Source organism: Mauremys mutica, chromosome 15 (genome assembly GCF_020497125.1).
Source record: "Mauremys mutica isolate MM-2020 ecotype Southern chromosome 15, ASM2049712v1, whole genome shotgun sequence".
NCBI lineage: Eukaryota > Metazoa > Chordata > Testudines > Geoemydidae > Mauremys > Mauremys mutica.
In genome coordinates, this window is record NC_059086.1 from 21,391,794 (window position 1) to 21,405,399 (window position 13,606).

At 57.2% G+C, this 13,606-nt stretch overlaps 1 protein-coding gene across 1 annotated transcript in view; it reads left to right on the forward strand.

Moving 5' to 3' along the window:
• LOC123350274 (deleted in malignant brain tumors 1 protein-like) overlaps positions 1–13,606 on the forward strand; it is a 156,901-nt gene that overhangs the window by 16,575 nt on the left and 126,720 nt on the right. Inside the window, 3 exon segments of the mRNA XM_044988767.1 lie at positions 7,028–7,054; positions 8,455–8,784; positions 11,400–11,720. Of these exon segments, the coding sequence (XP_044844702.1) occupies positions 7,028–7,054; positions 8,455–8,784; positions 11,400–11,720 (678 nt within the window).

The following is a 13,606-nucleotide window of genomic DNA, read 5'->3' on the forward strand; positions in this document are numbered from 1 at the left end:
GCGTCGCCTCGGGCGCGAGTGGGGAGGACCCCGGGGTGGGGGGAGGTGAGCTCCCCTCCATCTTCGCGGAGATCGAGGCCCTGGGTCTGACCCCGGTCACCCCGGGGGAGGACGACCCTCTGCTAATGGGCCTCGACCTAGCTGACCTCACCCCAGCTTCCCCTTCCCCATGCTCCACCGTCCCTCCTGTTGCGTCCGCTCCCGCCTCCGAGGGTCCCCTGGGCCCCTCGACTTGCCCGGCTGCAGACGGCACCCTGCTGCTGGCCGCCGAGCCTGCTGTGGCGACGGCCGGTGCCTCGTGGCCGGGAGAGGGGCTACCAGGGGTGTCCCTCGGTGGCGCGGGGCAATCGAGTTCCTTCCCGGGCAGGGGCCCCCCTGAGAGTTCTGCATCTCCCCGCGCCGAGGCTGCTCTGCCTGCCATTGACCCCGAGCCCGGCGTCACTGGGGACCCCCTCCCTACTCCTCACACCCCCGTGCCTGGCCGCGCGGAGCCACCTACTGATGGTTCAGCTCCTGCGGCCCAGGGTCCCATCTCTGTCCCTCCCCCCACCCCTGCTCCTGACCCCAGCCCTGCCCCCTCCACCTCCCACGATGTTATTGCCGCCCCTGGAGCTGTCTCCTTCCCTTTCCCGGAGGATGACTCCCAGGGAGCGGCCTTTGAGTTTCACAGTCCCGACCCACTAGGGGCTGCACTCTTCCCTCCGCCGCCCCCCACTGAGCCGGGGTCCGCCCCTTGCTTGTCCGTCCCAATAGGCCACGGGGCTGCGCCAGAGGCCCCATCCCCCCATACGCTGAGGGAGGAGTTGCAGGAGTTCCTGGAGGACGTCCGGGGCTCCCGCAACAAGATCCCGCTTGCTCTCCAGCGCTGGGGGGACTTCCACAAAATCCTCCTAGCCACGAGGGCCCTCATGGGGGAGGGAAAGAGGACCGGGAAGCAGGGTGCTGCGGCTTACCATCGGGTGCGCAAATTCCGTGACTCCTTGCTCACCTTCGGGGTGGGCCACGGTTTGCTGCGCGGCCCAACGGGGGCCGTGAGCGCCCCTGCCGACGAGGATCCCCCCCAGCCCTCCTCCTGGCACTCGTCACCTTTGCCACACTGAACACCCGGGGCTGTAGGGTGGGCTTCCGCAGGAGCCAGGTGCTCTCCTTCCTTCGGGAGGGGGGGTACTCTGTGGTTTTCCTGCAGGAGACCCACACGGATCCGGCCGCCGAAGCTAGCTGGCGGCTGGAGTGGGGGGACGGGGTCTACTTCAGCCATCTCACGACCCGTCGGGCTGGAGTGGCCACCCTGTTCTCCCCCGACCTACGGCCCGAGGTGCTGGGGGTCGCCGAGGCCGTGCCGGGCCGCCTGCTGCCCCTCCGGGTCCGCATGGAGGGGCTCGTGGTCAACCTCGTCAACGTCTATGCCCCGACATCGGCCCCGGAGCGGCTGCAGTTCTACCAGCAGGCGTCCGCCTTCCTCGGCTCCTTGGATCCTCGCGAGTGCCTGGTCCTGGGCGGGGACTTCAACACCGTCCTAGAGGAGCGGGACCGCTCGGGGACCGAGCAGAGCCCGGCCGCCGCGGACGTCCTCCGGGAGATTGTCACCCATCACTCCCTGGTGGACGTCTGGCGTGACCACCACCCGGACGATGCCTCCACGTTCACCTATGTCCGGGTGGAAGCCCATCGGTCGTGCCGCTCCCGGTTGGACCGCATCTATTTATCACGGTTCCATCTCTCACGGGCCCAGTCCTCCAGCGTCCGGCCGGCCCCATTTTCAGACCACCACCTCGTCACCGTGACGGCCTCTCTCTGTGCGGAGAGGCCGGGGCCGGCCTATTGGCACTTTAACAACAGCTTGCTGGAGGATGGGGGCTTCGTGGCGTCCTTCCGGGAGTTCTGGCTGGCCTGGCGAGGGCAGCGGCGTGCCTTTCCCTCGGCGCGGCGGTGGTGGGATGTGGGGAAGGTGCGCGCCCGGCTCTTCTGCCGTGACTACACCCGGGGCGCCAGCCGATGGAGGGATGCGGCGATAGGGCAGTTGGAGCGGGAGATCTTGGAGCTGGAGAGGCGTCTGGCCGCCAGCCCCGAGGATCCATCCCTTTGCGGAGCGTGCCGGGAGAAGCGGGAGGAGCTCCGGGTCCTCGAGGACCATCGGGCCCGGGGCGCCTTTGTTCGATCCCGCATCCGCCTCCTTCGGGAGATGGATCGTGGCTCCCGCTTCTTCTACGCCCTGGAGAAACGGAGGGGGGCCAAGAAGCACGTCACCTGCCTCCTGGCGGAGGACGGCTCCCCCCTCACCGATCCGGCGGAGATGTGCGAGAGGGCCCGGACCTTCTACGCACGCCTTTTCTCCCCAGATCCGACCGATCCTGCCGCTTGCAGAGTGCTCTGGGACGGGCTCCCGATGGTCAGCGCGGGCGACCGGGACCGGCTAGAGCTGCCTCTCTCTCTGGCCGAGTTCTCGGAAGCCCTCCGCCGCATGCCCACCAACAAGTCTCCGGGCATGGACGGGCTGACCGTGGAGTTCTACCGCGTGTTCTGGGACGTCCTCGGCCCGGACCTGGTCAGCGTCTGGGCTGAGTCCTTGCGGAGCGGGGTCCTCCCTCTCTCGTGCAGGCGAGCCGTGCTCGCCTTACTGCCGAAGAAGGGGGACCTCCGCGACTTACAGAATTGGCGTCCCGTCTCGCTCCTCAGCACGGACTACAAGATCGTAGCCAAGGCCATCTCGCTGCGGCTGGGGGCCGTGCTGGAGGACGTGATCCACCCAGACCAGACCTACACCGTCCCGGGCCGTAGCATCTTCGACAACCTGTATCTGGTCCGGGATCTCTTGGAGCTTGGGTGCAGGGATGGTCTGTCGTTCGCCCTCCTGTCCCTGGATCAGGAGAAGGCGTTCGACAGGGTGGACCACGGGAATCTCCTGGGCACTCTGCAGGCGTTAGGCTTCGGGTCCCAGTTTGTGGGGTTTCTCCAGGTGCTGTACGCTTCCGCGGAGTGTCTGGTCAGGCTCAACTGGACCCTGACCGAGCCGGTCAGCTTCGGGCGGGGAGTGCGGCAGGGGTGCCCCCTCTCGGGCCAGCTGTACGCCCTGGCGATCGAGCCCTTCCTCTGTCTCCTCCGCAGGAGGTTGACGGGGTTGGTGCTTCGGGAGCCGGAGCTGCGGCTGGTCCTGTCGGCGTATGCCGACGATGTGCTCCTCGTGGTCCAGGACCCGGGCGACTTGGCGCGGGTGGAGGCCTGCCAAGCCGTGTACTCGGCGGCCTCCTCCGCCCGGGTCAACTGGGTCAAGAGCTCTGGCCTGGTGGTCGGGGACGGGTGGCAGGCGAGCTCCCTCCCACCCTCGCTTCAGGCCATCCGGTGGAGCGCGGGTCCGCTGCTCTATCTCGGCGTTTACCTTTCTGCCACGCATCCCTCTCCGCCGGAGAACTGGCAAGGTTTGCAGGGCAGGGTGGCGGAGCGGCTCCGGAAATGGACAGGACTCCTCCGGTGCCTTTCCCTCCGAGGGAGGGCACTGGTGCTCAATCAACTGGTCCTGTCCATGCTCTGGTACCGGCTTAACACCCTGGTCCCGGCCCCGGGGTTCCTGACTGACCTCCGGAAGGTGGTTCTGGAGTTCTTTTGGCCAGGACTGCACTGGGTCCCTGAAGGGGTACTCCACCTGCCCCTGGAGGAGGGAGGGCAGGGCCTGAAGTGCCTGCGCACTCAGGTCCACGTCTTCCGCCTCCAGGCACTGCAGAGGCTCCTTTATGGTGCGGGTAGTCCGGTGTGGAGAGCCCTGGCGCACGCCTTCCTGCGCTGCTTCCGAGGGCTCCGATACGACCGGCAGCTCCTTTATCTCGACCCGAGGGGCCTTCCGCGAGACCTCTCCGGGCTGCCGGTCTTCTACCAGGACCTCCTCCGGACCTGGAAGCTGTTCTCTGCGACCAGGTCCGTGGCGGCCACCGAGGGGGCAGATCTCCTCGCGGAGCCCCGCTACACAACCCCCAGCTCCGTGTGCAGGTGGCGGAGTCCCCCTCGGTGCGCCAGAGGTTGGTCCTGGCGGAAGCTACCAGGGTCGGAGACCTCCTGGACTACGACCGGGGAGACTGGCTGGATCCCCTGACGCTCGCTCGGCGGATGGGGCTCTCCAGACCTTGTACTCCCCGGCTCGTACTACAGGAGGTGAAGGCCGCTTTGCCGCCCGCTGCTCGGGCTTACCTCGACCGGGTCCTGCGTGAGGGCACGCCCCGCCCACCCCCTACCCCGAGCCCTCCGGACCTCTTCATAGGGCCCCTGCCCCGTGGACCCGAACGCCCCCCCCGCCCCTTCACCGCCAGCCGGCTGCACGATCTGCAGCCGGCCCGTTTCCAAACCGCGCCAAGGAAGCAGCTCTACGCGCTCGTGCTCCACACCCTTCATTTCCTCACCCTCGTGTCCCGCCCTGACACCAAGTGGCGGGACCTCCTGCCACCTCTGGAGGGTGAGGAGCCCCGGTGGGCCAGCCTGTACTCCACCCTGATCCCGAGGCCCGTCGGGGACATCAGTTGGCGGCTCCTCCACGGGGCCGTGAGCACGGGCGTGTACTTGGCGCGGTTTACCCCTGTCCCAGACACCTGCCCCTTCTGCGGCGTGAGGGAGACCCCGGCGCACATTTACGTTGAGTGCGCCAGGCTGCAGCCCCTATACCGGCTCCTCACCAATCTCCTCTTGCGTTTCTGGCTGCACTTTTCCCCCCACCTCCTTCTCAATGCACTCCCTATCCGTGGCCCCACGAAGTCGCGGGACCTCCTGGTCAACCTCCTCCTCGCCCTGGCAAAAATGGCCATCTACGTGACCAGGGAGCGGCGGTTGGCCAGTGAAGACTCCTGCGACTGTGGGGCTTGTTTCCGATCCTTAGTCCGTTCACGTCTCCGGGCGGAGTTCCTCTGGGCGGCGTCCGCTGGCTCCCTTGACGCCTTCGAGGAGCAGTGGGCGCTGTCCGGGGTTCTCTGCTCGGTGTCCCCGTCAGGCTCCCTTCTTATGACCCTTTGACCGCACTCCTGTCCCTGTTCTTTTATTAGTTGTCCCCCGCAATTAGTGGGTTTCTGAGGCTCTGTGGCACCTCCCCTTAGGCTGGGGGGGGGGGGGGGGGTTCCGTTAGCATGGGGCGGGCTTTGCCCGCCCCATTTCCTGGAAACCCAATAGATACACTCCCCCACTGCAACTTGAGACCATTACTCCTTGTTTTGTCATCTGGTACCACTGAGAACAGTCTAGATCCATCCTCTTTGGAACCCCCTTTCAGGTAGTTGAAAGCAGCTATCAAATCCCCCCTCATTCTTCTCTTCTGCAGACTAAACAATCCCAGTTCCCTCAGCCTCTCCTCATAAGTCACGTGCTCCAGCCCGCTAATCATTTTTGTTGCCCTCCGCTGGACTCTTTCCAATTTTTCCACATCCTTCTTGTAGTGTGGGGCACAAAAGTGGACACAGTTCTCCAGGTGAGGCCTCACCAATGTCGAATGGAGGGGAATGACCACATCCCTCGATCTGCTGGCAATGCCCCTAATTATACAGCCCAAAATGCTGTTAGCTTTCTTGACAACAAGGGCACACTGTTGACTCATATCCAGCTTCTTGTCCACTGGAACCCCTAGGTCCTTTTCTGCAGAACTGCTTCCTAGCCATTCCGTCCCTAGTCTGTAACAGTGAATTGGATTCTTCCGTCCTTAACTATCTTGAATAGTTTTATATCATCTGCAAATTTTGCCACCTCACTGTTTTCTTATTTTTCTAGATCATTTATGAATATGTTGAACAGTACTGGTCCCAGTATCAACCCCTCAGGGATACCACTATTTATCTCTCTCTATTCTGAAAAACTGATAATTTATTCTTACCCTTTGTTTCCCACCTTTTAACCAGATATTGATCCATGAGAGGACTTTCCCCTTATCCCATGATGGCTTACTTTTCAAAAGTCAATTTAAATTAAATAATTTTTTTTTTAAATTATATGTTGTTAGAAATCTAGACCTGTTATATGTTTTGGTATAACTTGTATTATCCTTATGTTAAATTTGCATTAGCCTAACAAAACATTTACTTTATTCATATCTCTTTTTTATATCCCATTGGTTCTGACACCCCCCCATAAATTCGAACACCCACCCTAATTTCAATTTCTGGGGAAACCACTGAGAGGGAGGGAGGGGGGAGGCTGTGCACCACAAGACAGCTGATTGCCACTGGCAGGAGGCGGGGGGAGTAGAGGGAAGGCGCTGATCCCTCGGGGCCACCGTCAGGCGGGAGGCACTGGGGGGGGACAGGAGAGCTGATGGGGGGCTGCCAGCCTGTTTAATACCTGTATTAAATTGCTTGTTTAAAATTGTTTAAAATGTATATAATGCCTTTTGTCTGGCAAAATTTTTTTCCCTGGAACCTGATCCCCCCTATTTACATTAATTCTTATGGGGAAATTGGATTCGCTTAACATTGTTTTGCTTAAAGTCACATTTTTCAGGACCATAACTACAACATTAAGTGAGGAATTACTGTATTTTACACACATCACCACCTAGTAGCTGAGCAGTATAAAACAGTTTAGCACTCCATTAGACAGCATGTGGGGCTGTCAAACTCCAGGTTGGGGGGGAGCCAGGCCTGAGGGGAGCAGGGTGTGGGGGTCCTTCAGAGGTGCAGGCAGTGTGAAAGTAGGTGGCTCGGTTTGGAAGGGCTGGTGCAGTGTCACTGACGTCGCCCATCAGGACTTGTGTTTTGCCGGCTACTTAGGGCTCTTCTGCACTGGAAACATTACAGTGGCACAGTGGCAGCTCTGCAGCTGTAGCACTTCTGTGTAGATGTGACCGATGCTGACAGGAGAGGCAGGAGGGTCAGTCCACCTCCTTGAGAGGCAGTAGATAGGTCACTGAAATACAACATGGAGCTGAGTCTTTTCTCTCAGTGCATCAAGAGATGTGAGGGGAGAGCTCACTCAGGCCACGGCTTACATCAGCCAATGTTTGGAGATTCCCAAGGTGTCCAGCCATAGAGACAGACACTTACCTCATCTCTTTGCTTTCTTTCAGCTTCCATGACAGGATTCCCCATGACAGGTAAATACAAACATAGGCAGAAGGTGTGGAGTCTGTCTGTATGTGTGGGGTGCATGCTGCAGGGTGCAGCTCTCTCATAAATTGGGGTGAGGAAGGGACAAGTTAAGGTTATTTAATCTAGTCATTCAAGTGTAGGACTGGAGACCTGGGTTCAAATCCTGCCTCCACCAGACTCACCCTTGGTCTCAGCCCATCACTTCCTCACTACGTGTCCTAGTTTCCCCACCAGTGAATTGTTAACAAGGTGGGCTGTGTGGCAGAGTGCAGGGTATTCTGGCTGTTGGATACCGGTGGAAATCCCCAGCCATCCAGCATCCGAAGGGCTGACCCTTGCCCAGTATGACTGATTGAAATTTTGGCTCTGGCAGCGGCTGTTTGAGCTGTGTCAGTCTGAGGTGACCCCAGGTTTACCCTGGGATAGGATCTGCCCCAACAGATATTTTGTCTTTAGTTATTGTTAGACTTGTATCATCTCAGCTCTGGCTGTGGCTGGTGAGTGGCCCCACCCCTGCACAGGGCAAATGGAGGTGCTGTGTACTGACACTGGGGGCCGTGATGCTACCTGGACCTGTGAGAGGTGGGGGTGGGGTACCAGGAGATGGGCTGCCATGGTGACATCACCACAGGAGGGTGCTCAGTTCAGCATATGAGTGGCCCTGTCTGTCTGGACGCTGTGGAATATAGAGGAGCAGAGTCAGCCCCAGGGGAGTCTTTGGGGAGCAGAACTTCAGCCCCGTGAGGCTGCTGCTGTTGGCTCTGGCCAGGCATGATCATCGGGGTGCAAACGGGGAGGGAGCCCAGGCAGGGGCAAAGGGCAGTTCAGTCTCCTGACCAGTTTTTCCCATTTGCCCCTCGGCTGGGAGCCGCTCAGACTGAGGGCTGGCCTGGCCTGCACACACCTGTCCTGTCATGGATGGGGATTAACCCCAGCAGCTCATTTCACATTTTGGGCATCAGAGAGCTGCAATGGCTGCAACTTCCACTCACTACCAGCTTGGACCCAGGGCCCCAGACATGAAAGCCCAAGTGCCTGTTCCCCCCACACCAGCCACTGGGCTGAGCTGGGACGAAACGGGAACTGGTGCCATCTGGGGGAGAAGCCCCACGTCTCCTTCCCCCCAATGTACTGCATCAGGTCATCCCCCTCGCACAGACTGTACCGGAGCCAGCATCCCCTGGAGAGAAAAACCCTGTGTCCCATTCTCCATCCCACGAGTCAGCCATTCCCCCATGCCTGGGGCTGGATCAGAACTGGTGACCTCCAGAGAGGAACCCCGCAGTGTCCCATTCCCAGCCCCGCTGAGCCAGCCAGTCTGCCACACTGGGACTGAATGGCAGCCAGAGCAAACTATATGGAACAAGCACCATCCCTGAGTGTTTATTCCCTTGGGTGTTTGCAGACTCCGGCATTTCAGAAGTGGCTCATCTCCGACTGGTGAATGGTTCGAGTCGCTGTGCTGGGAGAGTCGAGGTGTTTCATAACCAGAAGTGGGGAACCGTGTGTGATGACGACTGGGACATAACTGATGCTGGAGTCGTGTGCAGGCAGTTGGGCTGTGGGACGGCGCTATCAGCCCCACGAGAGGCTCGATTTGGGCGAGGATCTGACCTTATCTGGCTGGATAACGTCAACTGCGCAGGGACAGAAGCTGCCCTCTCTGGTTGCGGGGCTCGGCCTTGGGGAGACCATAACTGTAACCACGGAGAAGATGCCGGTGTTGTGTGCTCAGGTAACCTTCATCTACCACTCTGACTGTTTCAGGGAGCAGGGTGGGAAGCACATTACTGGGCATTGTCCTGTCACAGCCAGTACTGACCCCAGCATGGTGCTTGGGGCCTGTGCTTCAGGGAGCAATTTGGCGGGTCCAGTAGAGAGCCCTCTCCTCTCAGTCGGTGCCGACCCTAATTGCCCTGTGCCGAAGGGAGAGGTGTCGGGGCTCAGTAGAGGATGCTCACACTTTCCTCTTGATGTCAGTGCTGTCCCCAAAGGGGGCCCGTGGTGCAGGTAGGGGTGAGTCAGTAGGGGGCTCTCTGCCTTTGCAGTTGTGCTGGCCCTAATGCCCTAGTGCGGTGCCATGGGCCCCTCCAATGAGGAAGCCTTGTCTGTGCCCGCTGGGGGTCAGCTCCCCGACTCCCTTGGCCACAGGCCACACAAGATGTGCCCTCTAGGCCTTGTGGGGTGGGGGGTGACCTCTCTCCAGATTGGCAATAGGGACACTTCACCCTTCGGCCCACCGAGAGTCCCTTTGTAGCATCCAGTCCCTGTCTCTCTGGGCATTCCCAGCAGTCACAGATCTTCTGCTCCCAAAGGAACAGGGTCTCAAGGTGACCCGTTCCATCTCCCATCTTTGCCCCAATCAACACACAGCCCTAGATTCCTTCATAGTCACACCAAGGACAAATGATTTCACAGTGTAGCGATTCGAGGGGCAGCAATTGGACGGGTTGTAAAGAAATGGTTCTGTTGCTCCTCCTCAAAGGGCCCGAGGAGGAGCAACAGCGGGGGTTCGTTGCCCGGTGTGCGTCGCACTAATTAACACACTAGGGTGGAGAAGCAAACCAAGTTTATTTGAGCTCAAAAAGGTGCCAGGGAGAAAAAGCATTCTCAAATCCTGCACACCCGCGTGCAGGCGGGGTCCCAGTATTTATATCTTAAGCTGTTTGTGTAAGCCTTTTGTTTTGTTTTCCCCCTCACCCCTCCTTTCCCAACAGCAGTTACTTTAAACATTACATTATAGCATGTTAGAAAAGTTCTCATCCGCATGTTTATCTATTGGCCTTGTCAGCTCAGGCACATGAAGACTTCTCCCCCTTTCCTCCCCCCCTTATCACTACTTTTGCTAGTTTAAGCAGGACTGCAGCTGTTTGCTAGAAAAGCTGACTCTCACATATTCTGCTTTTAGGCTGTTAGCATGTAGGTTGGTTAAAGTTTCCAAAATGGAGTTACTGTGGCTCACTTAGACCCAGAGCAGGGGCCTCATTGACACTTGTGGTCTTCCACTCCCCCCAAGTTACCTAGATTTATGCCTAGTGACACCAACAGTTCCATGGCCAATAAAATCATACCACGCTGACTAGAGCCTAGACTCATTGAACGAGATACTTTTCTGTCTGGTAGAGCAACGCTCACCCCACAGTCCTTCCAGGGTTTTACTCCAGGCCTGGCTGTGATCTCCTGTTCCTGAGACAAACACTGTCAGCTGCCTCCTGGGTGAAAGGGAGCTCTTGTCCCCTCTCCTCTTTCTTTGTAGGTACAGACCATTGTCTCTTCCCAGAGGAGGTCTCTCTTCACAGGCTCGTGCTGAGGGTCCTTTGTCTTTGTAAATTCTCATGTCCCGACTGGGCCCAGATAGTGAATACAGCCTGTCTCCAGTGTTGTGCTTTGTTCTATGTGCTGATTGGCTCAGCTGAAGGGATTGCCATGGTGCAGGTGACAAGCTTCACTTCAGCATTTCTGGAGTCTCATATTCCACAGTTGATAGCTCTCTTCAACTATGTCCCATCCAAACATCTTGCCCCCGTTAGGGTGACGAGTGGGCTGCTGTCGCTCAGTAGGGATCTCACATAGCATCTCTAGTGAGCTATTGTGCATATATCTCACCCAGGGGATCCCGGTATAACTCTAGGCAAACCTGTGCCCTCTGCCAGTTGGAGTCTATTTATCTCTGGGCCAGACTTCTCTGCGGCACAATGGGGACCTGGGTAACTGTAGCTCCCACCGGTTGGATTTGGTGTCAACGGAGCCTGCAGCCGCTCACTCCAATTAAAAATCCAGGGCCAATTTCTCAAGAGTCCAGGTCCCAATCACTGGGTTCCGACGGATTTGCATTTCAGGAGATAAGTCCTGAAGTTGTAACTTCCCCAAGAGCTGGGCACAGGAGACGCAATTCTTCCTCACTTCCTGTCCTACACAGCCTACATATTCCCTGTCCTGTTTCTCAGCTGCCCTGTCCTACCCCAGAAGTGGCTGCATGTCATTGCGGGGAGTCGTCTTCTTTTGGGTATGTCACAAGTCAATATCTCTGTTACCCTGTGTAGCTATGAATACCAGCGCCAGGAGTGAGGGTGTAAATCTGCTCCCCAGGAGGTTCCTGCCAGCAGTGCCGGGGGTGATCTTTTAAATTAAGTGTTCTAGTGGGAGTGAGAGCTGTCTGGGAGAGGAGTGAACAAACTTCAACATTGCTCAAGTGATTAGCATGGCCAGTAGTGTGGAGCCCTTGACAGGCAGTTGCTGTGTGTAGAGACCAGTCAGATCCATTGATGGGAGGCGCTACGTTCCCCAGCGACATGAGACATCAGATGCACAGGAAACTCTCTGAGCGTTTCTTCCCTTGGATGTTTGCAGACTCAGAAGTGGCTCATCTCCGACTGGTGAATGGTTTGAGTCGCTGCGCTGGGAGAGTCGAGGTGCTTTACAACCAGCAGTGGGGAACCATATGTGATGATGACTGGGACATAACTGATGCCGGAGTTGTGTGCAGGCAGTTAGGCTGTGGGACGGCGCAATCAGCCCCAGGAGGGGCTCGATTTGGGCAAGGATCTGACCGTATCTGGCTGGATGACGTCAACTGTGCAGGGACAGAAAATGCCCTCTCTGATTGCAGTGCTCGGCCTTGGGGAACCAATGACTGTAACCACGGAGAAGATGCCGGTGTTGTGTGCTCAGGTAACCTTCATCTACCACTCTGCCTGTTTCAGGGAGCAGGGTGGGAAGCTCATTACGGGGCATTGTCCTGTCACAGCTAGTACTGACCCCAGCATGGTGCTTGTGGCCTGTGCTTCAGGGAGCAATATGGGGGTTCAAGTAGAGAGCCGTCTCCTCTCCGTCTCTGCTGACCCTATTAGCCTGTTTTGCTCTTTGGGCCTGTGCTGCAAGGAGCAGTGTGGGGGCGCAGTAGGGGACGGTCACGCTCTCCCCTTGTTGTCAGTGCTGGCCCCAAAGGGGGCCTGTGCTGCAGGTAGGGGTGTGTCAGTAGGGGTCTGTCATAGGTTTCACCCGCACTCTGAACTTTAGGATACAGATGTGGGGGCCTGCATGAGAACCCCTAAGCTTAATTACCAGCTTAGATCTGGTTGCTGCCACCAACCAAATAGTTTAAAACAGCTGTTTATGAGTCATTTGGGAAACTCTTTTTCCCCGCCACCCCTCCAAAATCTCTCCCTCCCAAGTACCGTAACCCTTCCCTGGGTAACCTTGAGAGTCTTCTCCACCAATTTCCTGGTGAACACCAATCCAAACCCCTTGGATCTTAAAACAAGGAAAAAATCACTCAGGTTCTTAAAAAGAAGACTTTTAATTAAGGAAAGAAAGGTGAAAAGAAAACCTCTGGGAGAGAGCATACAAGCTTCTCTCACAGACAACAGATTGAAAACACAGAGAATGTTCCCTTGGGCAAAACCTTAGTTACACAAAAGAAATCCCAATTTGATTATCCCTCTAATGCACAAGACAAGTCACACAAAAAAATAAACATAAACCTATTTATTTCTTCTCTAATACTCACTACCCCGGGTGATTCCTTGATCTTTTTCACTCCGGCACAGACGTTTAACGGACTCTGAGACAAAGGAAAACTTCCCTCCTTCCTCTTGAACAATCTTGTCCCCCCATTGGTTCCTCTGGTCAGGTGTCAGCTAGGCTAGGTGAACTTCTTAACCCTTTACAGGTCAAAGAGGTATTAACCCTTAACTGTCTGTATATGACAGGGGCTCTCTCCCTTTGCAGTTGTGCTGGCCCTAATGCCCTAGTGCGGTGCCATGGGCCCCTAGCATGAGGAAGCCTTGTCTGTGCCCACTGGGGGTCAGCTCCCCGACTCCCTCGGCGACACTGTAGGCCTTGTGGGGTGGGGGGTGATCTCTCTCCAGGTTGGCAATAGGGACACTTCCCCTTTCGGCCCTCCAAGAGTCCCTTTGCAGCATCCAGTCCCTGTCTCTCTGGGCGTTCACAGCAGTCACAGATCTTCTGCTCCCAAAGGAACAAGGTCCCAAGGTGACCAGCTCCACCTCCCATCTCTGCCCCAATAAACGCACAGCCCTAGATTCCTTCATAGTCACACCAAGGACAAGTGATTTCACGGAGTGTAGCGATTTGAGGGGTAGCAAGGAGACAGGTTGGAAAGAAATGGTTCCATGGCCAATAAAATCATACCACGCTGACTAGAGCTTAGACTCATTGAACGAGATACTTTTCTGTCTGGTAGAGCAACGCTCACCCCACAGTCCTTCCAGGGTTTTACTCCAGGCTTGGCTGTGATCTCCTGTTCCTGAGACAAACGCTGTCAGCCGCGTCCTGGGTGAAAGGGAAAGCTTGTCCCCTTCTCCTCTTTCTTTGTAGGTACAGACCATTGTCTCTTCCCAGAGGAGGTCTCTCTTCAGAGACTAGTGCTGAGGGTCCTTTGTCTTTGTAAATTCTCATGTCCCGACTGGGCCCAGACAGTGAATACAGCCTGTCTCCACGGCTGTGCTTTGTTCTATGTGCTGATTGACTCAGCTGAAGGGATTGCCATGGCGCAGGTGACAAGCTTCACTTCAGCACTTCTGGAGCCTCATATT